The 25,171-nt window shown below is 39.4% G+C and overlaps 1 protein-coding gene across 5 annotated transcripts in view; it reads left to right on the forward strand.

Annotated features, from left to right (window-relative positions):
* Positions 1–2,451: 2,451 nt before the first annotated feature.
* TRIQK (triple QxxK/R motif containing) overlaps positions 2,452–25,171 on the forward strand; it is a 58,408-nt gene continuing 35,688 nt past the window's right edge. Inside the window, exons 1-3 of one of the 5 annotated variants that reach the window (XM_074555183.1) lie at positions 2,452–2,655; positions 4,581–4,676; positions 20,465–20,545. In XM_074555183.1, coding sequence (XP_074411284.1) covers positions 20,485–20,545 — 61 coding nt within the window. In that variant the 5' untranslated portion in view covers positions 2,452–2,655; positions 4,581–4,676; positions 20,465–20,484. Of the gene's footprint in view, positions 2,656–2,697; positions 3,417–4,580; positions 4,677–20,464; positions 20,546–25,171 lie in introns of those variants that run through there. The other 4 variants (XM_074555171.1, XM_074555178.1, XM_074555187.1 and 1 more) reach the window with 4 other exon arrangements.

Consider the following 25,171-nt stretch of genomic DNA (forward strand, 5'->3'; position numbering starts at 1 on the left):
GACACCAGAAATGACATTGTTAGGAAGTGACAGGAGCAGGAAGAGAGTTTTAGCTTTGTGGTTAGATGGGGAATACTGTACCTTGTAGAAGTTCTGAAGTAAGGTATTACCTGAAAGTTTCAATGTTAGACTGAATAGCAGCCCAAATCAAATAGCTGTTTTATTGGCAATACTGGCTACACTTCAATATAAGTGATGGGGAAAAACTCTTACTTGGTGATAGCAAAATTAATAGAACAAAAATAATTAAGAACATTGCTTCCCACCTTTGAACTTAACCTGGTGTTTAGACATACAATAGGAAACATCAGGTTAGACAGTAGACAAGTTGTTGCACTTCAGGGAGATAGTTTCCTGTATGTTAATTTAATCTGTGTTGACAACTTGGAACAAAGATGTTGAGCTTCATTTCCCAACCTTTTACCTAAACTAACTAAACTCTAAAAGCTCAGGAATGGCTTCTTGGAGCTTTGCAAAAGATAAATAAAAAAGGAAACCTGTTTTCAATAGGCTCAACTATGCTTCTGTTAAGAAAAGTTTCACAAATTAGAAACTTAAAAATCACTGCATATGATGAGGACAAAAGGGACAGATTCTTGTCAAATTGTCAGAAGAAGCCGAATATCTTATGAAAGAATGAAAACAGGAGGTAAACCAGGAGAAGGCAGTAACTGAAAACAACGGCTGATATATTTCCTTTAAAAAATTGTGAGATAAAACTATGTAATTTAAAAATACATTTGGAGTTTTACACTAATCTGATCCAGGGGTATGGCAGCAAACTGATGGGTGTGGCAAGGTCATCAAAAAATCTTCTCTGATTCACATACATTGCAGTTGCAGTCACATAATAGTAATGGTATTTCTATTACTACCTGTGAGAAACAGATTAAAAATATCCTAGGACACATATACTCCACCCAGGCTGCTTCTAATCCCACAAAACACAGCAAGCTTGTCAGAAGCACTTCATTGTCTAAAAGTCACCGCCCTTCTGACCGTTCCATTTTGACTGGTGTGAATCAGAATTTTTTTCTTGCAGAAAAATATCACAGTGGGAAACAAACAATTTTCCCACAAAATGAGGATTAAGAATAAAGACATGAAAAAGTGAAACTAAAATGATGAAAACATCTCAGTGCTTATAGAGCTCTTTTTCATGAAGTCATAATTCCTTATGGCTTTTTTACAGATTAAGTATTGAGGCTGCTGGGCATACACAGTTTATTACTTAGAAGAACAATTGAGTAGTGAAATGAATATTGTGATTAGGTCAAATTAGGTGAAACTGAACTAGAACCAGATGTATTTTGCAACTAAGACTTGCATGGACAAAGTCCTCAGCAGTGGTTCAGATAATACAAAATAATGTAGTCAAGAACACTAATCCTGATATTTCTTCATGGAATTTTTCTGGTTGTGATTCTACAGTCAAAAATCCCATGTAATGCCTGTTTAAATATGATTGCTATTTTTTTCATAATACCATATGCAAAAATCCATGAGCATAATCATGACTTGGGTTTAAGTGAATCATATTAGAACAATCATGGAATCAAAATGAAATATTAAAATATTTCACACATATAGAGTTTCTGCCCTACCATTAGGAGTATGGATGAAATAAAATTATTGTTGAAAAATCTGAACACTGAAAAATCAGAAGGCGTCCACGGTGGTTGTGGCAACTCCAGTCCCAGAGAGGCACAAGATTTCTTGGAAGAATACGTAATGTTGTGTCCAGTGAATTGCCACATTCGAAGCAGTTAAACCTCTTCAGTGTGAGATTTCTTGACAAAAGAAAAGGCTATAAAAAAGGTATTTTGTCTCATGACTCAAAATCAGGACAGGCTATTCTTCTATGGAAGCCGCATCATTTAAAACATCTATTAATCTTGCTATAGAAATGGTTGGAGAACACTGTGGTTTGGTTGCAGGACACAAAACCTGAGTAATAACTTCTCTGCAAGCTCATTTTCCACTGTATATGCATATCATCTAGAAAGATGGGAAAGGTCACTTCTGTACGGCTTTCACTTCCAAAGTTGCAGAGGTAAACAAATTCGAGTATTTCTTTTTCTGTGTATCTTTCCTTACAAGGGAGTGCTACACTTGGTCATCAAGTGCCATTTTGCAAGAACCAAGGCATGCACTTTCAACATTAATCAGTAAACTGTTGAGAGTCAAAGGCTTGCTTCTTGCGCAGAAATAAAAGAATTATCTGTTGCAGAAGACCCAGCACCATCTCAAGGTACCCGCAGAATTACCTGTTGGGAGTTCATAATTTTCCATGTGTTTTGTTTTTAGGACTTCTAATCTAAGTTCCCACTTGGCTTGTGATGATGGGATGCTGGAAATGATGATTTTTATGGTCCCTTCCAATCCAAACCATCCTGTGATTGTACAATGTGAAAGTGGCTAATTGCTTTTCGCTCTACAAGTCTGGAGGAACCCAGCACCGTCCCTGGGAAACCCTGCGACACACGGAGCGCCACAGGCGAGCGGGAGCCGCCGCAAAAGCCGCGGGGCCGGGGCACAGCGGGCGGGCCTGGGAGGCGGAGACGCTCGGGCAGGAGGTGGCGGAGCCCCGCTAGCACAGGAAGTCGCCCCGGCGAGGGAGGAGGGAGGAGGCGGAGCTGTGCCGCTCGGCCCGAGGTACCGCGCCGCGTCCCGGGGCGGGCGAGCGGCCGCGGCCGGCGGGTCCGAAAGGGGCTGCCCTGGCCCTGGCCCCGGCCCCGGCCCCTCCCGCGCCGCGGAGGCGCCGCCATTGGCCCGCGGGCAGGGAGCGCGAGCGCCGGCCGCGCGCGCGGCCGGCCCGCTGACCGCCGCGGGCCCACCCTGCCATTGGCCGGCGGGAAGCGCGCGGCCCCGCGATTGGCCGGAGCGTGCTGTCAATCCGGGCGGCCCCGCCCCCTGAGCACCAGCTGGAGGGACTGGGGTGGGAGAGGGTCGGCCGTGCGACCGCCATATTGGGCGTGGGCGGGATGGCTGCCGTGCTGCGCTGTCCTGTGGTGGCCTTTGGTGTTCCGTTTCACCGTGCCGGGCCCCCGCCATTGCCAGGGCTGCTTTTCCGTGCTCGAAGAAGTACGACCCTGACCAGGCAGCCAAACTGAAGGGAAACAGACTCCTCACCGAGGTGTCCTCGGCGGGGCCATGATCGAAGCCTGGCCCGGGCACGCAGCGGGGCCGAGCTGGCCGAAGCCTGCAGTGCCTCCATGGGAGGATAGCTCACGGTTTTCCATCGTGAGCACGACTGCTCACAGGCTGCCGGTCTTTGTTGCGTGTGTGTGTGAAGCTCTGTCTTGTCTAAGGTTTTAGGGTGTCTGGAGCTGGACAATCCGCTGCTGTGTGTGTGCTGACCGCCCACATGCAGTGAGACCGGGCCGTGTAGTGCTGCTGGATGTGTCCGGCTGGCTGTGGGTGTGCAGTAAATCTGATCCAACCCGGAGTGTTGAGCTGGCTATGTTTGCCTTATAGGCGTGATGTGTTCCGGGTACATTGGACTTCTTTGTGTTCTCTGCAGAGGGCTCTGGTCATGGCTCAGGAAATCCTGGACAAAAATATGTGAGAATATGTGAGCTGCAAAAGCTTCTAAATGTGAAGTGTTGGCAGGGGATTCTCTGCCACACTGTTTATGTGGTTCTGAAGCTGCTCCACCTTCCATCAGCCCACACAGTTACAAGGACAGATCATAATAGTATCAGAAACCCCCTCTGAAAGAGCCTATGGTGTAATTGGGCTGTATATGCAGCACACACCTTCACACTCAGTAATTCAATTGCATGTCATAGGTTTTGAGTTCCTTCCTGTGGGGCCCAGGCTTGTTCCTAAAGAGCTAATCAGAATGGAAGCGTACTTGCTATTAAAGATGTATTTCTGTAGTGGAAAACTGTATGAAATGATGTTTAAGAGGTAAACTAAATTCTACAAATGGGGGGAAGATTGAACCATTTCTTAAGTACTGCATTTTGGCACGTCACCCTTGGCTGAATCACTTCACTCTTTGGTACAAAACTGGCTGGAGACAAGCCATTGCTCAGAAAATAGCTTGTTTGCTCGCCTAAAGAAAAATGTGGCCAGTTTTTTTGTTGACATGATTGTCTTTCATCTTTCATTAATACAATTTATCCTCTAGGACTTATATGTCATTGTGAAAGTTGGAAAGATGTAAGTCTACTTCAGATATAATTTATGAGTAAGTCTTCTAGCTAAACCTGCTGGAGCAGGAATAGATGAGCACAAGTAGATGGAATTGGGAATTCCATCTTGGGAATTCTGTGAATTTATGTAGCCAAGAAGAGATTACCACAATGTCCTACAACTAATTTACTGTGCTTAAAGTAGTATTTTGTATTTGCAAAAACAATACAGAAAATACTTTCTCAATGCAAATGTGGGATCTCTTCAGATATCTAGGTTTTGAAAGATTACTTCAAATCAGATTACTAAAGCAGAGATGCCTTTCAACAGTGGCAAATTTCCTTAGGTATTTAGCTTTAAGTCTTACACTGAATTTTGTACAAGGACATATATGTGGCTTTTATAAAGTCATATAAACAGGACTATATCTTCCGTTTCAGGTACAAGCAACTGAGTTCCAGAGTTTATTACTGTATCACATTGAATGACCAGGATTTTTCCATACATTGTTCCTTAAGAGCATACTTTAGTGAAAGGTAATACACAAAGAGATAAATACTTTCTTCATAAAATGGGGAGTAAAGGCAGTGCCTTTACTGCTGGTTTTGCTTGGTTAGTTGTGGTCTTTTTTCCATGAATTTGAACTATGCAGAGTAAGTTTATGTGCATTGGAAGTTGCTACACTCCCTTCTGCCCGTTCTGGATTTCGTAGCTGTTGCTGTTAGACTCTGCAGCCTCTTCAGATTAGGAAGCCAGTTTATGTGCCAGTTTGAAAATCTTCTACCTCACTATTGGTCAAAAATACAGAATGAAGTCTAGTCATGTAAGCTAATACATTAACCTCTGGTACCACTCAGGGTATTTTTAGGATTTACTTAATTCAAATATTTCAGCCAAATTCCCGCAGCCCAGTGTAAAGGACACCTGAAGCTCAGTGTACTTTGTGACAGTAGCTCCAGAGAACATCCAGGTTTAGTAGACCCTACGTAGAAAACAAGACAAGAGTTGTTTTCTTTGGATTCTATTTTTGCAGTGCAGTGTAGATACTGTTCTTGAATTTTTCTGTGAAATTTGTTTCTCTAGACCATGAATTAGTTTTGGTTAGATAATTTTAAGTACTTTTCAAAATTAATTGATACCATGAAGAATAGTTACTGTTAATCACAGTTAGAATTTTAGAGTTTCTGTGAGTTTTTGTCATGACTAGGAAGTTGTTGGGTTTCTTTCTTTGGGATATTTCCATATTAATATAAATTTCGCATTAAGCAAGGCAAGCTGTGAATTACAGGAGAGGATAGGAGTTGGGCTAATGCTCCAGAATTGGATTGCTTGTTAAAAATCACTCTGTTAAGTACTTGTGAAGAAAAAGTGAGTTATTATGTTTACATGTTAGGAGATATGTGAAGAGAATGCAACATAGGTGATTGTAAGATGTAGACAAAGAAGGCAGTCATTTCCATTAGCAGTAGGAGTCTCCCCCAGTCCTGTGACTCTCATACAGTACGACTCTTGTAATGCATTTACTCCTGGGAAACAGGAGTGTGAGAGTCAATGTTTTCTGACCCAAGCTCTGCCTTAAATTTTTCTGCTCTTGTGGATTTTTTCATTTGCTTGCAGGTTTACTTTGCTTGAGGAAAATATGTGAAGAGATTTACAAAATAAATACTAGCTGATCATTTTTCAAAATAAAAAATGAAGTGCTTTTCAGTGAATGGCTATCCTCATTCCAAGTGAAGTCTGCAATGATTAAATATTAAAATGATCCATGGTTTAAATTAATATAAAAAAATTCAGGAGATTATTACAAAGATTAACATTTTTAATGTTTTAATATTCCCATAGTTGATCAATCATAGGCACAGTGAACTGCTTTTTGTTAACTAACCTGATGATCCTAGATATCAGTGCAGTATTATGTAAAACATAAACCTTGTGGCATGGTTGGTAGAGGAGATGAAGAAACAGTGTCTAACTCTTTAATTATCAGGTTTATTATTGAAGTATTTTTTGACACACAAAGTAAGCAGGTAACAATTTCTTTTCCTTTTGAAAAGAAAACAGGAAAGAAAGGTAGTTCTAGAAAAATGTGTTTGCTGTAGAGTAAGCAGCTGTTGTTGCTGTAATGACAAACATAGATGGTCACTGGCGTGGCTGTGGAAGAACAATGTCTGTTTGCAGTGTGTGTTCTTGCATTTGTGTTTTCAAATAGAACTTGCATTAATGCAGCTTTAATATTGCAGAATTATCTGCAACAGCCTATGATTCCTGATACATTTTTATTCTTTAGAATTTTGTTTGAAGGTCATGGGAAAATGTCATGGAATCCCAGGTGCTTTTATATCACTAGCTGTGCACAGACACCCCTGTAATCAGTGAGTTGAGTAAATACTTGAGGCATTCCTGACAGGGACAGTGCTAATTCCTTTGTTTCTCATTTTTTTGCGTTTTTTTAGCCACAGGGCAAAAGTCATCATTAGTGATTTTTTTAAGTTTGATTCTGGCTTTCTAAACACACACTGCAGTGATACAGTGGAACTTTGCACAATGCAGTTTATTGTGTCCCGAGATTTTTTGCAGTTTTAAATATAATACATGCATCATCAAAATATTGTTCATTCATACGTTGTGATTGTTCTTGTCATCATCCTTCACTGAGTGTGATTTACAATCAAAAAAGAGGCAGAATTGGGAAGAAAGGCTGATGAATTAGCCAATGTAAACCCAGAAGGGTTTGTAAAGAAGGATTGGAGATAAGAAAGGAAGGCTGCAGTAGAAATCCAGGGCTAGACGTTGACCTGGTAAAATGAATAAATAAGGAAAGATCTTCTGACAGCAGACACTTATGGTGGAGAAGTCATGGGCAGAAAGGACAAATTTGAGAGGGGAAAAGAGCAAATGATGGCAGTAAGTTAGTGTTGGGAATGATAGTTGGAAAGTTAAAATCCAGAGGGCAAGCTGAAGCACACAATTTTCTACAGAAATTTGTTGTCACTTTTTAATGCTGTTATTTCTAGTTTTAGGTAAGACAACAAATTAAAAATGAGGTTGCATTGTCTGCAGTTTTTTGCCTCTAGCCAGAAAGCTAAATTAATTCTCATGTATTTCTGTTAAAATAAAATAAATAGTGAAACAAAATAATAACCTTTTATGTCATGAGCTGTTTTTTATATTGGGGAAACAGATTGGCTTGCAAGTGTAGTAGGTTCCGAAGTCTCAGTTGTTTTCTCCCTGGCTGTGGTGTGTGGTGTTAATGAAGAAAAGGTTACATTTACCCATGATAATTCCCTCTCACATTTACATTATCAATCAGCCTGTGTAGCTTTTTGTGCTTTTATCTATTGTGTTTTCATTGTAATCTTTACGTATGAAGTTCTCAATTCTACAAACTCTTATGCTGAAATTTATTCACAAATGGCTCTGACAGATGTACTCTAGAAGACTTAAATGCTGTAGTTAAAGATGGTGCCAGCTGGTCGCTTCTCCCCACCCCTGAGATTGCAGTCTGTATGGAGGAGCAATACCTGCACCTCAGTTCACTTCCCTCACCTGAGCTCACATTCCTTTTAGGGGGCTGTGTGCTGATGTGGAGGCTGGGAATCAGATCCTGAGACCTGGGCACAGAACATATCCCCTTTTGTTGTCCTTCCATACAGCCTCCTAAACTGTGGCAGGAGATTAAGCGCCTGGGTCAGCAACATCTTAAAGCCTCTCAGATACCCAGGGCTTGCTGAAGAGACTCCTCTGTGGTTTTGAGTTGAGTATGTTTAAAACTCTTTTTTTTTAAATTACTTATATTTTCAATTTGTCATTGTATCAAGTGAGTGTGGAGGATATTTCCAAGCTTGGCTTTACCATATCACCACCTCTGCTTAAACGCTGACTTTTGTCTGCTTTTAGAAGTGATCATGCCTAAAAGCTTATATTAAACACCATAGATCTCTCATGTAACATATATGCTATAGAAATTGTTTAGTAGGTAGTGTGGTGCTCTCATTGTGTGAGGAGCTGGTTACACTGCCTCCAATTAAGATTGCATCACTTACTTTGCTGCTAGACCAGTTTTGTATTACTTAGACTCTTGCCAAAAGGAAATTGTTAACCTGAAGCAGTGGATTACTTGCTTTGTTTTTGTGTCTTGGCTGTCAAAGTGAAAGCACACTATTTATATAGCTAACATTTGGTTAGGTCCTTGATTTATTGTTACGCAACTAAAATTAATTCTAAAATTCAAACTGTACAGTAACAATAAAATGGATAAAGAGCTGCTGAGCTGCCAGCACTCAGAAGTAATGGCTGGGAGGCCACTGGCAATGGTTGAGAGCCTGTGGGGACTTGTCCCAGCATTCGCATCAGGTGTGATGTGCATGTTGTTTTGGTCAGTTGTCTGTGTGTAAACATACAAGCATAGTGGCAAAGGATGAATAGTTCAGTGATTGCTGGATTGATGAAGAAAGGATGAAGTTTAGAGCACGGCTGAGATCATGTTAACATGAGTCTGTTAGAATGTAGTTCATGTGCATGTGCCTAGGAGCAAGGAATGCTGGATGTGCATGCAGAATGGAAAGTTCTTATCTTCTAGAGGTGTGGCTGAGGAAAGACTGAGGTTTGTGAAGAAGGTCCTGTAGACAAAGGGGATTCAAGTGCAGGGCAGTGTCAAGAACGTGCTGCCTAAAAGAGGTAGAAGCATAATTTGAATAATAAGACCAGTGTGGGAATGTTGCATCTAGTTTTATTTTGATGGAAAACATGCCCTGAAAAATTTGAAAGCATGATGAAGGTCTTGAACAGACTTAGTTCTGTTCGTAGAACTGCCCTTGGGAGGTGGGTTTGAGACTGGGTGCACGCTTGCCATGGTGCACACATCTGCCTTACCTTGGCCAGCTCTGTTAGCTCTCCCTCCCACCTGGTTGCTCCAGAGGCCCTCCTGCATACCTACTGTTTAGTGTCCCAGGCAAGGCTATGCTGAATCTGTTTGAATTTGTCATTTCTTCCCTTTGCAGAGGACATGAAAAGCATTGTTTCTGTTTTGTTGTATATATATATATGCAGCATGAAAAGCTTTAAAGAATATGTTTTTTCAACAAATTTGAGTATTAGTTTAATGGTGCTGCTAAGAATTGCAGCAGCTAATAGTTTACTGGGGGTTTTTTTTGTTCTGAAATCATGAAATGGTAAAAGCAAGGGTGGATGGTGCTTTCCTTGGAATTTTTTACATGCTATTTAATTTATGAATGAATCTTCCTGTAATTTGGAATGAAAAGGTTAATAAAGCATTGTTAGATTGATGCTTACTTTTTATTATGAAAGATAGGATAATTTGAAAGCCTAGGTTATTTTGGTGTCTTTATCTGTATACAAAGCTAGAGACCAGAAGGCTAAACAGGAAGAGTGTTCTGGAAAAAATATTATAGAGACAAAACCTATTGAAAAAAAAAACTTGAAACTATTTTCATTTTAAGTACACCAGTGGGGTTAAATAATACTAATAACTTCTGTTAGAGTAACAGATCATAATAATTTAAAACTAAAGTTCCTGGCACACTTGCTAATATCTTTTATGGCTTCATTAAAATACATCTGAAATAATTTACAGAGCAAGGCTTCTGGGTGAATTCTTACAGTTCTGCATGGGAAGAGTGCCTGTTTATCTTCATGCATGTTTATATAGACCCGTGGAAATTATGATGTAAATGTGGATGCTGTACTAAAACATAGCCATATATGCAGAGTAAGGAATTCAAAGCATTTGTATTCTGTCATTTATTGCACACAAGTAATGTATATTGTATAAGCTTGGTTCAATTCTGTATCCTGACCATAGAAGGGCACTATAGAATATGTACTGTACCTTGAGGGGGCCTTGAAGGGGAGGGAATAATGTATGTAGGGAAAAGCCCAGGGTGATGACTCTCTTACAAACTTGTCTCTTTCCTGGTTTTGAGCCTTCACATTTACACACATTGCTGGAAGTAGTGAAGAGCTGGAAGGGTGTTTCCCTTGTACTATACTATTACACATTTTATTTACTTACCTTATTAAAATAAATCTATAGGTCAGTATGGAAACAACTGACACAGCTGCAAAGCTGAGTGCATGGGATAAAGTCTTCTGAAAGGTAAAAGAGGAGGCAATTTAGCTTCATTTTCAAAGTTGACCCAGCTCTCCTTAAACTTTTATAGCTACTTACAGAGCTGTACTGCTGTTGATACAGTAGTGGCCAGACTGGGCAATTGTAGCAAGAAGGGAGCAGACCTGCAGTTTCTTGTGATGTTGGTGTGTTCTTAAGAAAACCAATCTGAACTCATTTAACTGTATGCTCTAGAAGGCTTTTCATTGTTGTATGTCATTTACAGGGCTAGATTTCAGGCAGTGCAATCACCTTCTCGTAATAAAACTTTATGGCAGAAGCACACATCCTGCTTTGACTCTAACCGAGGGCATGTGCAAACCCCTCGTCCTGTCACCCAAGGACTCCCTAGTGCTTAGAGAGATGCACTCAGGAAATTTGAGCAAATGGAGTGGATTGTCATCTGCCGTTTTATCTCAGGCTAGATTCCGTAAGAAATCCTCACAAACTGCTTTTCAAATGATGTCTTTTAGCAGTCTCAAAACTCTCTTGTTTGTAACTAGTTTGATGTATGGGAATCTCTCATCAGAGGTATCTTTTAGGCCAGAAAAGGCCAACCTTTAATGCATTAGAATTCAGGATCTTAAAAAATGAGCCGTCTTCTAAAGCAGCCACCCATAAAAAAGCGTTAATTTTGTATTTTACTACTAGTTTTATGGTAAATAAAATTTCATTCATGCTGAATGACTCAAAACAAAAGGAATATTTTTTAAATGTTTCTGTCTCAGTGTCATCTTTTCTTTTGGCATTCTTCTGGACAATGAACCCTGAAGTGAAATCTCTTCCTTATGACACACACCTGCATGCTGTTCCGGAGCAGAGGGAAGAGATGGGGCTGTAGTCTCCTCCCACCCTGTTCCCATTAGTGGGAAGAGCCATGAAAAGAGCCCAAACAGGCATTTGCACAAATGGTTTCATCCAAGATCTTCAGCTGTTCACATGACTTTCTATTTCAACTGATAGTTTTCTGCTGGTTGATGGGTTTTCATTTTGCTGCCTTTCTTCCCAACTGCACTCCACAAATTTCTCTGCCTTAAAATGAGGCAAGGAAACAGTTTACCAGGTTTTCTGATGATTATCAAAGCTTATTTTTTCATTTGGTGCATATAAAGTTTTTAGCCTGATTTTGATCCATTCATTTAATTCAATCTTTGTTCAAGGTTCAGATTGTAGATAGATATCAATGATCTTACACTCCCATTTTTGCCCAAATACAACATAAAGCTCCCAAAGAGATGGTATCATGTAAGCTATTACTTTATTCTTTATCTTAAAAATCATTGCCTTTAATGGGATCTCTAGGTAGTTTTCAGGAGAGCCAAGTCTTGAGCAATTTAGATAAAATCTGCAGAGAGTGTGCTTGGGCTATTGTTTTCAAGAACTTGGGAAACTACTGAGCTGATGTTATTTAAGCCATATTAAACTTCTCACCCACTTATGGCCTAATCCTTCAACACCAAGTAGGACTTGGTTTTTCGAAAATGCTGCTGTTAACATCTGTGGGTCTGTGTTCACTAAGGCTGACTATTAAGCTCATTATTGAGTGGTGTTGGGCTGAACTTTACATTTTTTTCTGTTAATACTTAAGTTGGCTACTGGTTATTTACTGGTTTTTGTCTCAATTTAAAAGAAAGAAAGTACAAAAAAGATACATTGTGTTAAGGCTGATGAAATGCCTGCCAGCTTTGTGTTCTGATCTTTCTGGGGAAGATCTGCATCTGGATGCAGTTCTATGCCATGTGTTGCAGGAAGACCCTCCTCAGTCAGGGATGTTGGACCAGGTGACCCACTGTGGTCTCTTCTAACCTGACTGAGTCTGTGATTGCTCTGTCTTTAATGAGCTGTTGAGTAATGGAGGAAAACATAAGTACAAAACCCACCAAATTAAAACTCCTTATACTTCATTTTTCTTTTGCCTGGTGACTAGACTAGATGTTGTTTGTTTTTTTATTTTTAAAGCTGAATTGCTTTCCTGAATGCTTAATACAGCATGTGAAACAAAAAAAAAAAACGCCACAAAACTATTTTTCTTCATTCAGAGATCAGCCTTTTTAATACTTATTGAGCTGCAGAAGCTTCAGAGAAAGGAAAAAAATGTGCATTTGTTTTGAATGCTGGATGGAGAGATTACCTGAAGTGGTGAGCTTCAATGGGCTCTTCTGAGAGCGAGCAGGGCTTTCGGGGCCCGGAGCATGCTTGCCACCATGGCTGATGGAAGTGGTGAAGGATAGGTCTTTCTTTAGAGATCTGAAAGCTTCTTATTCCTTCAAAGGGAGTCCAGGGACAAAGACAAACGTGGACTGATGGCACAGGGTTTTATATGGGGGAAAGGGGTTGATCTGAGCGTCAAGGACCAGTGGGAACAGGTGAATGGGGTGGGGGATGGGGGGCAGCCAACCAGGGGAACCACTAGGGAAACAGGGGTGGGACCCTGCAGCAAACTGGGGCCAGTTCTCACAGATATGTGAGAATGGGGGTTGAACTGGGGTGGAACAGCTGCACAAACCAATAGAACTTGAGACGTTACCATGTCCCTGCAGAGGCCTATGGGAGGGAGGTGCTTCTGACCCTAATCTTAGAGGGGAGTTTCTCATTGCCTGCTTCAGCCTCTCCAGGGCTGAGGCGTTACAGCTCTGGTGGCAGGCCCTTGGGCCTCCAGGATTATCCTTTAAGTCTTGTTGTACACCAGGTTTAGTAATGGAACTAATAATTTGGTTTTGCTGAAGTGTTATGATTAGGTTTATGTGGACTCAAGTATTATTTGCTGCTGTCATTTGTAGAGTGCTTTCAACTTTTTCAGGCTTGCTCAGGGTAAGAAGGGAAGCACTCATTTGGCCATAAACATGGTGACCAGGTCTGGCAATTACTATGACTTGAAGTCGTATGATGGGACATGGTGTGATAATACAGTGAAATATGTTAGAGAAGTGCACATTTGTGTGCCTGCCAGCTTTGTGCCTGCATGATGTATTTGTGACTATATTTTCTTCTGGTTTTCAGTTATTAAGATAATTTTATTTGCCAAGAGTTGCGTTTCTGCTTGAATGATAGGCATATTCAAGGAAAGTGGATATCAATGTTAGAATTAATGGAGAAAAATTAGATGGAGACTTAACCTCACATGGTTTAAAAAGTTTGGGTTTTTTATAAACAGTGTGAGCATGAAAAGAAAGGAAAAATTACAGCAGTTTCAAACTGTCTTCTGATATATTACTTCTGATATATTACTTTAAAAAACTATTTCAGCTTTTAAATAATTTGCTCTGAAATATTTTGGTTTTAGTAGTCTTAAGGTAAGGCAAGTGAAAAGAGAGGCAACTTAGAAATAAAAGCATGATAAATATGAAATTGCTACCTGTTCCAATTTTTTTGTGTGTATGAATAACTTTAGAAGTTACAAGATTTATTTTCAATAAAGGTCACTACCCCATTTTGCAATACTGAAAACTTTGTGAATCACTGTTCTCTGGATGGTTGAGAACTGTAGTTTAAGATGGATATACTAAAGGGAAGGATAATCCCTAAATACTTCTTCTCACTGGAGGAAGAAATCAGAATTTAATTTCCATCAAAAATGAGCCTAAGCTTAAAACTCTGCAAATGAGAAATTAACAAGTGTGTGTAATTGAAGCATTCAGGCTTATAGCAAGGCCATGGCGTGTGGCAGTCCCAGGAAAGAAGTAGCGTTTAGGAAAAATAGAACTTTTGTCAGTTCCCACAACTAAAGAGGGAGAACAGAGGGCTTAATTTCTCATTTGAAGAAGGGAAAGAAGTCACTCTTCCCTTGCTGTAACACCTAGGAGGACAAAACAGTCTCTGAGGCTTTGGAGTAAGACTTCGGTAAAACCATATGGGACTATTGCATTTGAGAATGGCAACTTCATAACTTACTGGAAGTGAAGTGCTTAGGCAGACTTAGCTGATTTTGAAATTTAAGGTCTTTAACCTCTAGCTTTATACTGTTATTTAAGTTAGTCCCTACTTCATCAAAGGAAATGAGTGCTGAAGAGTAAAATTCCTGGGATTTAACTGAACTGCAGAAGTGTCCTCTGCTGACAATTACTGAGACAGAGCAAATAATTGTTTCTCATTGTTGCTCTTGACTCTATGAACTTCTGACTCTTGAGGCAGAGAGCTGTGCTTCACTCTGTTTTGTGGGGTGATGGTGGCGACATCCTCCCTACACCTCACGCCACAGAGGTGTCTGTACAGCGTCTGCAGGTGCTCCCATGGAAGCTGTATCCATCCTTGGTGGATCTGCCTCTGGACAATGGGGTGGTCTGGGTGTCCATTCTTCTATCCATTTTAGCTCTGATTTCTACCATAGTCCCATGTCCTTCTCTTTCCCCCAAAAAAAATGTTTAGACAGATTCCATTATTTTGAAGAATGTTTCTCTGAAATATGGTGTCAATTATTGTGTAATTTTCCCTTTAGTGGAGATTGCTCTTTTCTCTGTGAAGTACTGCATTTTGAACTGTCTGGCAAGGCAGAAATGTGCTATGTGTGTGCTTTTTCCCCTTCATGAAATTCTTTAAGGATATTTTCTCGACACATCAGTGCTATCATAGATTAATAAAAATGAGGGGGGGAAAGTTCCTCTTTGGACATTAAATTCATTCAGATGAAGATCTATCTTCATATTAAATTGAATATATGTTTCACACATGCTATAGATCTACACATCTCTGAAGTAAGTAGGGAATCTTCTTCTGAAAGCATAACAACCTAATAATGAAAATAAAATGTAAGGTGTATAGAATCACTACAGTTAGGAATATTCTTCTGCAAAATTTCCTATTTTTTATAGTAAGAATAATACCCATTGTGAAATAGATCTCTTCTGGGTAAGTAGTGCTTTTATAAGTGTGTTTTGGCCTACTGCATTTTCATCCTGTAGAAGCAGAGGCAAACTGTACTCTTCTGGGAATGGAAGGAACCTTTTAACATTTTTAATAGTCTATTTTTGCTTGAGAAAGCAATTTTACATAAATATGAAGTCCTTTTAAAAAAATCTTATTCAGGTTTTGCCACCCTTGAAATGTTCACTCTTTTCCTAGCTGTGGTACATTTAAGGATAATCTTTTCAACTCTTCAGATGTTTAAAAACATTCCATGTTTAGCAAAATTATGTAGACTCTTCACTAGATGAGAAAATGCACATACTTGGGTGTAAATAATCCCACCAAATTTTAGGCACTCTGAAGAGAATTAGGAACATAACAAGAAAGCAAGATTGCCAGAGGTGATTTGGACTCCTAACTATTGCATTTCTTTCTTTGCCCATTGCAAAGGGAGTGGAGATGATCTCCTGTGTAGCTTGTGTGTCTGATTTATGTTCCTGAAATTTAGGGACTAATCTGGGTTGTTGATTAAATTAGTTTTTCAGAATATATTGCTTTAGGATTTGGAAATATTCATGAGGATATGCTCAAAATTCCTATGAACTATTACCTGTTTATTACTTTTGTTAAATAAATGCAGAGCTTATTTCATGCAGTTTGTAGGTATTGTATAGCTAAAAAACAACAGAGCATCTCCTTTCCCTGTAGTGCAGAGGGTACTAATTGGAAGTAACAATGTGTGTTTTGTTCCTAGTGTTTACATGAAGCTATGAAACAGCCTCATATATGTCTGAGTAAAAGTTGTAGTTCCTATTATGGTTTGAATCTTGGGACGTGATACAGTGTTTCTTCTCCTTGTGTAGAATGTTGAAATTATTTTAATATCTGTTCTGACTGGAGTTATGGATCCTGTGTTTTTGATTAATTTTCCTAAATTTAATTAAATTTAAATCACCTCTGCTGCTTTCAAGGTTAAATTAAGTAAAAAAGTATTGCATTTCTTTTATTAACAGAAGAATAAATAAATCCCCAGATGAAGCAGAGATAGATTCTGCAAGAAGCAGCATGGGCAGGGGACTCTTTCCTTGGAAATAATAGTCTCATTCTTTGAGAGAGACTTTCCAGAGGAATGGAGCACTACTGTAAGGCTTACCAAGAGAACACGAATGTATTTTGTTTGTAGAAGTTTTGTTTTTTAAGGTAGTAATAGTAGTAAAGATTTTTAAATTCTTTTTCTTGGCTACAGTATGGTTAAATGATTAATCTACATTATTTTAGCAGCTCTAGGCTGCTTCCACTGCTGTGTAGACAGACCTTAGTTACTGTACTTTAGCAGTACAATAACAAAAAAGCCAGTTATAATAACCAGCAGCAACAATTTCCAAAATACCTATGTGCAGATGGCTTCCCACTTTAAATGTAGTGCTACCAGTTCTTTGAGATAACTTGATGTTTCCAGATGATCTGATGTGCTCCTTGAATTTTACCTGAGGTAGATAAAAGGCTATTTTTGCTTTCATGTAACTTGCAAATATTTTACTGTCCATTAGTTATTAAACTATCAGCTATGGAGTTAACTTGGAGAAGACCAGTTCCTTCAATGATATCAGTAAGTTTTCATGGCATCTTTGAATCATGTTTTAAATGAATCAGTTTATGAGTTCAGATGATCAACCTGCATTACATCCAACAAAACAAATAAAAAAAGAATTATGTTTAAGGTGGATATCTATTTGCAATTAAAGATGAGGAACTTCTGCATATATACAGATGCCAAAGACTTGGTTCAGTAGCTTTACATTCTGTAGTGGTTCTTTCCTGTCCTGAAGTTATATTTCTTTTCTCTCAGCTGACTAACTATATCTCAGCTACAAAACCAGTAATTTCATTGATTATTTCTTTAATGTGCCCACTGTTAATATTTAGGCAACCTAGTGGGAGAATGCAGGCATGCTGTCAGATACCATGCTGGGAAAGTTTATACACATGCAGATATGCATGTCTTGTGAGTGTGCACTGATATACATTTTAAGGCTTATCATTGTTATTAATCATTTGTATTGCACCAATAATGTACAAAGTGCAATCTCTCTATATATAGATCCTATTCTTATTTTTTATTAGTATATCTAAAGTAATTTATAGTAAGTTTCTATTGAATTAATGTAATTTCTTCAGTTTTTTTAAACTGGTGCAGAAAATGCTATGTATACATCAAGAACAGTGAATTGTGATTTAAAGTGTAGCCAGACCTTGAGTGGATGTTTAGGACTGGTTTTTATCTCACCAAATGCTATTGACAGTTAGAGGTTATAACAAGCAATTTATCAGTCACTGCTTAAGAGTAAAAGAAGAGTTTTCAGTTTTTCAGAATGGGTAATTTTCAAAGGTGAATTACTAGAGGGAAAGCCGAAGGGGGTGAAAAATTGTGAAGGGTACCACAAAAACAAAGATGTCTTTTAATCTTGTAGCATCTCTGAAGCAGAAGTAAACAAAAAATCACTGGGGCCTCACTTTGTTTTCTTAAGACCATCTTTTATAAAAGCTTGAAAGTTGAGGACAGCTCACATTGCTTTCATATTATCTGAAATTACTTGTCAACTATTTTCAGTAAAAGCAGTGATAAGCTCCTTTACATGGTTTTTTAAATGGTTGTGTGGTCATTAAAACTTTAGGGATTTGAGGCTTGGGATGCATGATGCAGCATGGTGCGCTGCCTACCCCTTTGGTTTGGCAAAGAAATACAGGAGGAATCTCCAGAAGATCCTCCATTTGCTGCTGTCAGAAGCAGCAAAAGGGTCAGAGACCTGAGTGTAAATTTCTTTTACAGTAAAGATGACCAATTATTGTAGGATGACCACTCCTATTTTAAATGAGGAAGATTAGTTTTGTAACTCAGCAAAGGTTTCAGGCTTTTTTAAAATCAAAAAATGGTTAGAAAGTTGCTTTGAAAACCACTCCTACAGCAAGGTTCATAAATAATAAATATTACCTCTTATTAATCCATATTTTAGTTTAAATCTACCTCATGGCAAGTTGCCCAAGAATGTGGGATTCTTTACAAGAGAAGGTGATGAGCCATAGTCCCCAAGGAATTAAATTGTGAAAACAATCTCAGTTTCAAACATGCTAGTATAGATCTGTTATTCCCTTTCCACATCTATCACAACACATTCTAAATTGTGGCTGATCTTCTATGCAAATAGCTGTCTTATTAGACACTGGGCTCTGTGTGCCAATGTCTCCATGGGTTTCTCAGGCATTTGCTATGTAACCATCAAAGCAGTGGGGAATGAATGATGATGATTGCATCCCTTTGAAGAACAAAGAGGACTCAAGGTTCTAGATGCCAGAGTTGGTGACACTGAGCCACACAGGCAAACGCCAGTATCTCTGTGGCTTATTTTAAGTCAGGAAATAATCTTTGCCTGTGTTTTCTTCTTCTGTTGTATTGGCATTGCTAAAACTGCAAACATCTTTCACAGCTGATGTTTTGTTATAAACCATTAGTATACTATGGAAATTGCAAAAGGCAAGTCAAAACAGTCTCTTAGCAGTGGCATAAAAAAGCCAAGATCTAGTTTTGCAGCGTAAAAATGTATCTGTTGCCTCCTCAGTTAGCTGAAAGTTCAAATTGTACTTTTATTTTTCCATTCTAATTATTATGATGTGAATGTTATGAAATACATCCCAATCCTGTGAAGCATTATAGATGAACAGATAAAAATAAAATAATAAACTTTGTGGTGTTAAAATGCACAAATAACTAGTGGGCATCATTTCTGTGGCTATATTTTAAATCATGTGTGAGGCTATGGAGAAAATAAATTTGGGATGCTGGCAGTAGTGTTCAGCAGTGCCATGGCATGCTTTTTGGGCCGTGATTTGGCATCTCAGTGCCTTCCAGGGTTGCACTTCCCAGAAAGTGTGCCTTGGCAGCAACCAGGGACTCTTGTCTTGCTGTAGCACAGCTGGTTATGCCTAACAGAAAAGTACAACTCTTGCAGATAACTCCATGGCCATATGTGCACAATCTGCACATGGTTTGTGGCTACCCAGGATGATTCAGCCGAAGTTTGCCCTTGGCATGCTTCTCACTAGGGCCAGTTGGGAAAAGGCAGGGGTTGGCTGCTGTGCATCTTCAGTGCTTGAACAGTAAATCTGACACTTCTTGAAAACATCATGTCTCTCATGAGTGTGGGTTTTTATGTTGGGACTCTTGTGTTGTACAGGCTTATCATCACTGTGGTGAGTAATGTCTCCAGCCCTGCTAAAATGGTTCAATCCCAGTGTTTTGAGCAATAAGCATGACTGTAACAGCCAGTAATTTCATAACCAGGGAAAAAGAGGTGAAATGAGTGTGTTTGTAGTATCTGCCATTTGAGAGGCAGCTCTGTGAGGGATGAATATAAAACCATAAGGTTTTACATGGCAAAAGATACATCAGGAATTTACTAGAGCAGTGTTCAGATTATGCTTGTTCAGTTACAAGAATGGTGTGGAAATGCCAGTATACCAGAAGGAACATCTTTGTATGGATGATTATGCAGTTCCTTGTGCAGTCCTAGTGTCACCTCCTTGTGAGGATGTGTGCAACATGGCTGTGCAACATGAGAATCCCATTCAAGAATCTGGCTGCTTGTTACTGAAATGCAATGAAGGTAATTTAAACTATCAATACCATGCCTGAGAGGTGTAAAATGCATACAGCCCCAGCTTTCACTTTTGTTCTCCATTTCCTATTCATTCACAGATATCTAGAGCCCATGGCAGGAAAATAAGAGAGAGTGGGGTTGCTGTATTTTTGATATCTTCTTGTCTGCAGGTGGTTTTCCTGAGCAATTTCACCTGTGGATGCACACAGCCTATCCTGCCTCTTACTCCTAAGTGTGGTGTAAATGTATTTTCAATAATGGAAACAGCTCACAATACTACATTCATTCCCTGGTTTATTAAAGAAATAAATTATATAGGAATATAATTGGTGGTACCAAATGCTGAATTACAGTGGTACCAAATGCTGAATTACAGTGCAATCAGTTTAAATCCTTTCTTTTTTCTTTATTTTCATTCAAACTAACAGGCATTCTGTAATGTTAATAACCCATGCAATGGAGAAAAAGGTATGTTTAGAATGTATCTAATAGTCTTCAGAATAGTGATGATTAACTCCAGTGTCTCATTGTACTCTGGGAAGGCTTATGTCTTTGTGTGTAATCATGTAAATGTTGCTTGTTACCATTTTTCTGATGTTATAAGCAATTGATTTTGTTAGTAATTTATTTAGGAATAATGTTGTGGTTTTTCTTTTGGTTTGGTTTTTTTTTTTTTTTTTTTTTTTTTTGATACTGACAGTGATTTTTGGATTGAAAACAATGGGTAGAAAAGATGCCTCCACATCAAGGACTCCTGTTGACCAGTACAGGAAACAAATAGGTAAGAGTTTTAAAGAAAAGTTTGTGTGCTTAAAATAAAAACATAACTTTTTTTTTTTCCCAGCAAGGCCCACTAGTAACAAAACGTAGCATTCCCCTTTAAAAACTTCATTTTATAAATGCTGTTGAGTAAGTCATTTAGCTTTCTGAAGACAGTATTTTGAGTGACTTCAGATAAAGTATATGCTGTGTGTTTGGAAACACTAGTGAAATACTGCAGCAAAGTGGCTTCACAATATTTCTGACCTGTTGGAACTTTCCTGATTCTCCTGTTTGTCTTTAATTTCATATATGGGCATTTCTAACTAGATACTTTCCTCATTCATAACAATTTTTGATACACTGAATGTTACAGACCTTTGCATTGTATCACTGCATTTATTCTCACACTAATGGATGTATTAAACATGGTAATTTTTTTCCTTAGGACTTTTTCTATCCTTGACTAATACTTATTTAGGTAAATGTACACAAAATATGTACATGCACACATGTACCTTCATGTAGATACATTGCAAATGCAAATCCCGCTTTCTTTGCTTAAATGCAAAGGTGAGTTATTTTTGAAATCCATATATGAGGATTCTGTCTCTGTAAAAGAGTCACAGTATTTTGAAAGTTTATATATAAAATGAAATACTTTAATCTGTACACAGTTATTTAAGTAAATGACTTTGTTTTACAGTTGCTAAGCCCACATATCTGTTTAAATATGCAGAAAACAAGTGTCTGGGGGAAAAAAGGTTGTTTACAACGTACATTCTCAAAGTGAAAGAGCTAGGGTTAGGGGGGTGCATTCATAGTAAACTCATTTTCTTTAGACACATTGCTCTTAAGTTGGTGAAAACAAGTGTTAAAAATTATTGTAGGGAAGAATCTCATGCTGGCAGGCAAATAAACTACATAACTTAGGAGGTGTTTCTGTGATTGTAATACTCCTTAGAGAACAGAGAGCATGAATAGACTGTGCTCTGCCTTTTGCTCTGATAATGGTTGTTTCAGTTCCTACTCTGGTCATTCACTGATACCACTATAGCGTTTACCAATGGAAATCAGTTCTCTGAACTTAATTGATGTAAGAGGGTGAGTTTGAAAATGTGTGGATATGATTTAAAACTCAAGTTTTGCTGGTGTGTTTGAGTTTTATGTGTAACCATTTTGGGCTATCTTTTGGCCTGGTAGCTGAGCTTGGTGGAGTGAGCCCTCTAGTCTCATTACGCCATTAGGTGTATTATAGGACAAATAGGTGTATTATTGACAAATACAATCCAATATTGCCCTAATGAATATAAAAGTGCTGTTGTTTGTTGGGTTTTAGTGGGGTTTTTTTGTCATTACTGCTTGATTTTTTTGTTCTTATGTAGTTTTGCATAACTGGTGATAATTCATCCATTAGTCACAGGATGGTTGAGGTTGACAGACCAGTGGAGGCCATCTCATCCATCTGCCCTGCTTAAGCAGGGCCACCTAGAGCTGGTTGCCCATATCAGTGTTCAGATGTTTTTTAAATATCTCCAAGTATAGGAATTCCACAACCTCTCTTCCTGTATTTGACTGTCCTCAAAGTAGAAGGTTTTTTCTTATGTGTTTCTGTGTGTGCCCATTGCTAGTCCTGTGACAGAGCACCACTGAGAGGAGCCTGACTCTGTCCTCTTTGCACCCTCTCTTCAAGTATTTCTATACACTGATGAAATCCTCTTTGAACCTACTCTTTTCTCCTAGGTAAGTACTCTCTGATCTCTCAGTCTTTCCTCACAGAAGAGATGCTCTAGATTCTTCATTTTACATCTTCCTGATTCTCCTTGGCCTGATTTCATTCAAATACTTATTAGAAATTACACAGAAAGATTTTGTTTTAAATGCAGTCATTCTGTATGACTTGGATTTGACACTTATATACTTTTGCAGGGATGTTTTAGTGTTAAGCTGTTCAACAGATGATCCCTCAGAACACAGAGCACCCAGGCTCAATTGTTTTGGAGATGGACATTTGGTCACCTTTTCTAAGGTAGATTATATCTAGAAACAGTAAGCAAAGTGAGGCTGCACAGGGCCTATCTTTAAAAAATTAATTCATCAAATACATTTAAAGCTCAAAATCCATGCTTGGAGTGATTACTAGCCTTCTTTTCCAGGCATTTGGTATCTATGAATTGTTGAAAACATTATGATAGATGCTGGCTGAACAGCTATTTTGTGCTGACTAATGGTGTGATGTTATTTTTTAGCTTACAACTTAATGTTTTCTAGCCTTGCTGGATAGAAGGTAACCAGATTGAAACGTTTTTCATACCTTTTTTTGGATGGAAAATGGCAGCCTTCAAGGAACAACATGTCACAAAGTCATATCAACTTCCAACACAATTTTCAGTTAGATGTTTAGTGGAGTAATTTGAAATAGAAGCAGATTTTTAATTTCATTTTGTTCCAAGCTTTCTGTTTTGTTCTGAGTTTCCATACGGCGTGCCACATGTTTGCCCTGTGCCATGGTTCAAGTTCATGTTGATTACTTCAGTTCAGCCGTTTGCCTTTTTCTCTTCTCCATGAGAACAGGATCACTCATGTTTTGTTTGCCTCTGTGCCACTAGCAGTTGCTGTTTGCTTCAGTAGCATTTTCAGAGGATTCCCCCAGCACAGAGATTGATACTGTTCTTCCCTGTCAGCTGGCTTTCAGCCATCTCTCCTGACACCAGCCAAAATTTGTCTGTAGTGCCACTTAAGCTAGTGCTCCAGTATCTGACAGTGGCACTGCCTTCTCAGTGGGGAGCAGAGACAGTCTTCTAGTTATTTCAGACCAAAGTGGCAAGGGCTTCATGAAGCCTAGCCCCAAGAGGACAGGGACAACCATAGCAACCTTTTCAAACTGACTTTAGCTGTACCTGGAGGAGGGAGGATGGCACCTAGGCATCTCTCCCTGTTCAAATCTCCATGAGCAGCCAAGGCTGTAGAAGAAACCGTGAGGAAAAGTAATTTTAACACTTCTTGCTCATCTCTCTCTCACATACCCAAATATGTACCTGTAGTGCAGCAGCAAACGGGAAGCTCTTCTGCAGGCGTTTCCTTCTCCCTGCTGCTGTTTGTGCTGCTGTGCTTAATTTGCTGGAATCTGAGGAAAGGTGTGAGGCAGTATGCATCCTTCTGCATTTATGCAGCTTAGCTCCACAAATGCTGTGAAAATAGCAACAGGTTTTGTACCATATTTGCTTTGTTTACTGTTATATGTGCTTTAAGTTCCCAGAACAATTCCACATGTATATTTTCCATCCTTCTTCATCTGGTGTGTCACTTGCTCGGCATGGAAGCTGCAGGATTTGTGGGTAGTGTTCATGACTTGTGTAATTGTGGGATCCTAAGCAGGCATACTGAGAGGATTATAGCATAACTAAAACCTGGTTTACAAATCAGGAATAGACATACTTTTGGCTCCCATTACTATTGTGTTGCTGTAGCATAATTTTTCATGAGGAGAGGTTGTTTGCCAATCATTCAACCTTCAATTTGTAGACTCAAAGGTCTGCCTATTGTCTGTTCTATATCTCCTGACTTGCCAGCTTGATCTGGAGCTGGAGCTTATACAGGCATAGCCTGGGGGTTCTTTGGAGCAAATAAGGCTCCTCACATTCCCTGGGAAGGAGTAAAAGTTATGAATGAAAATGTGTTCTCTTTTTACTTTGGAAAGCACAAAGCTACTCACTTTGGTAGAGTGAGAGCGGTGACTTGGTGATGGAGATGGTGTTCATTGGCATCACACATGGGGAGCCATGGGGCAGGGAACGGGACTGGGTAGGAGTCCTGAGTCCTGCTGTGGCAGCGCAGGAGGAGAAAGAGCAGTGCCCACCTGAACTAACAGATAAAACTTTGTGGCTAAAGCTGGGGCTTTGTAGGTATGTAGGCACACAGTTTGTGGTATTTGGGAGTGAGGCAGCAGCCAGCCTCATCCCCAGTGGGCTGCAGCTGTGAGAAGCAGGTGAACAGCATTGACAGCAATGAGCCATGGAGTGCTGAGCTGCACTGACCAGTCACCAAAGGGAACAGAAGGCACAATGGTACAATGCATGTAAGGTGAAAGTGTAAAAGGTTGGGCTAAAGAACAGGAAGGGCAGGCACTTGTAGCCCTCTGAAGTGATATGATGTTAGTCTGTGTGGGCAGATGCTAAAAGCCTTCTGACATTGCATGGTGATGCTCTGTGTATCGTGAATGTCTCAGCTGTGACATATGTCTGTGGTGTGGAGAACACTGACTTGTCCAGAAGAAAGGTGCCTCATCCTAGGGCTGACGCTGTGATGTCACTGTAGCTCTGAGATGGAGAAGAGCTTGGGGACTAGTGGTGGCCCGAACATCTCTGGGGTTCCACCTCCAGCTACCAGCTGGAGCATGGACCTGTTTTCTTGTCTCCATAGAGAAGCCCTTCTTGTGGCAGATTGCCATTTCTACCTACCCTACTACTAAAGAGTTGTCTTTACTCTTACCACTTCAACTTTTCTGTTTTCTTTTACCGTTTACCTTCTCTGTGTTTTTATGAACGTAGTGTGCCTCTATCTTCCTTGTCCTGAGTAGTGCCATTGCATACTCAGACAAACCTGGCCACTATCAGCCTTCCTTTTCAGCTTTAAAAGAGGGAAAATG

This window comes from Zonotrichia albicollis, chromosome 1 (assembly GCF_047830755.1).
Source record: "Zonotrichia albicollis isolate bZonAlb1 chromosome 1, bZonAlb1.hap1, whole genome shotgun sequence".
NCBI classification, from domain to species: Eukaryota; Metazoa; Chordata; class Aves; order Passeriformes; family Passerellidae; genus Zonotrichia; species Zonotrichia albicollis.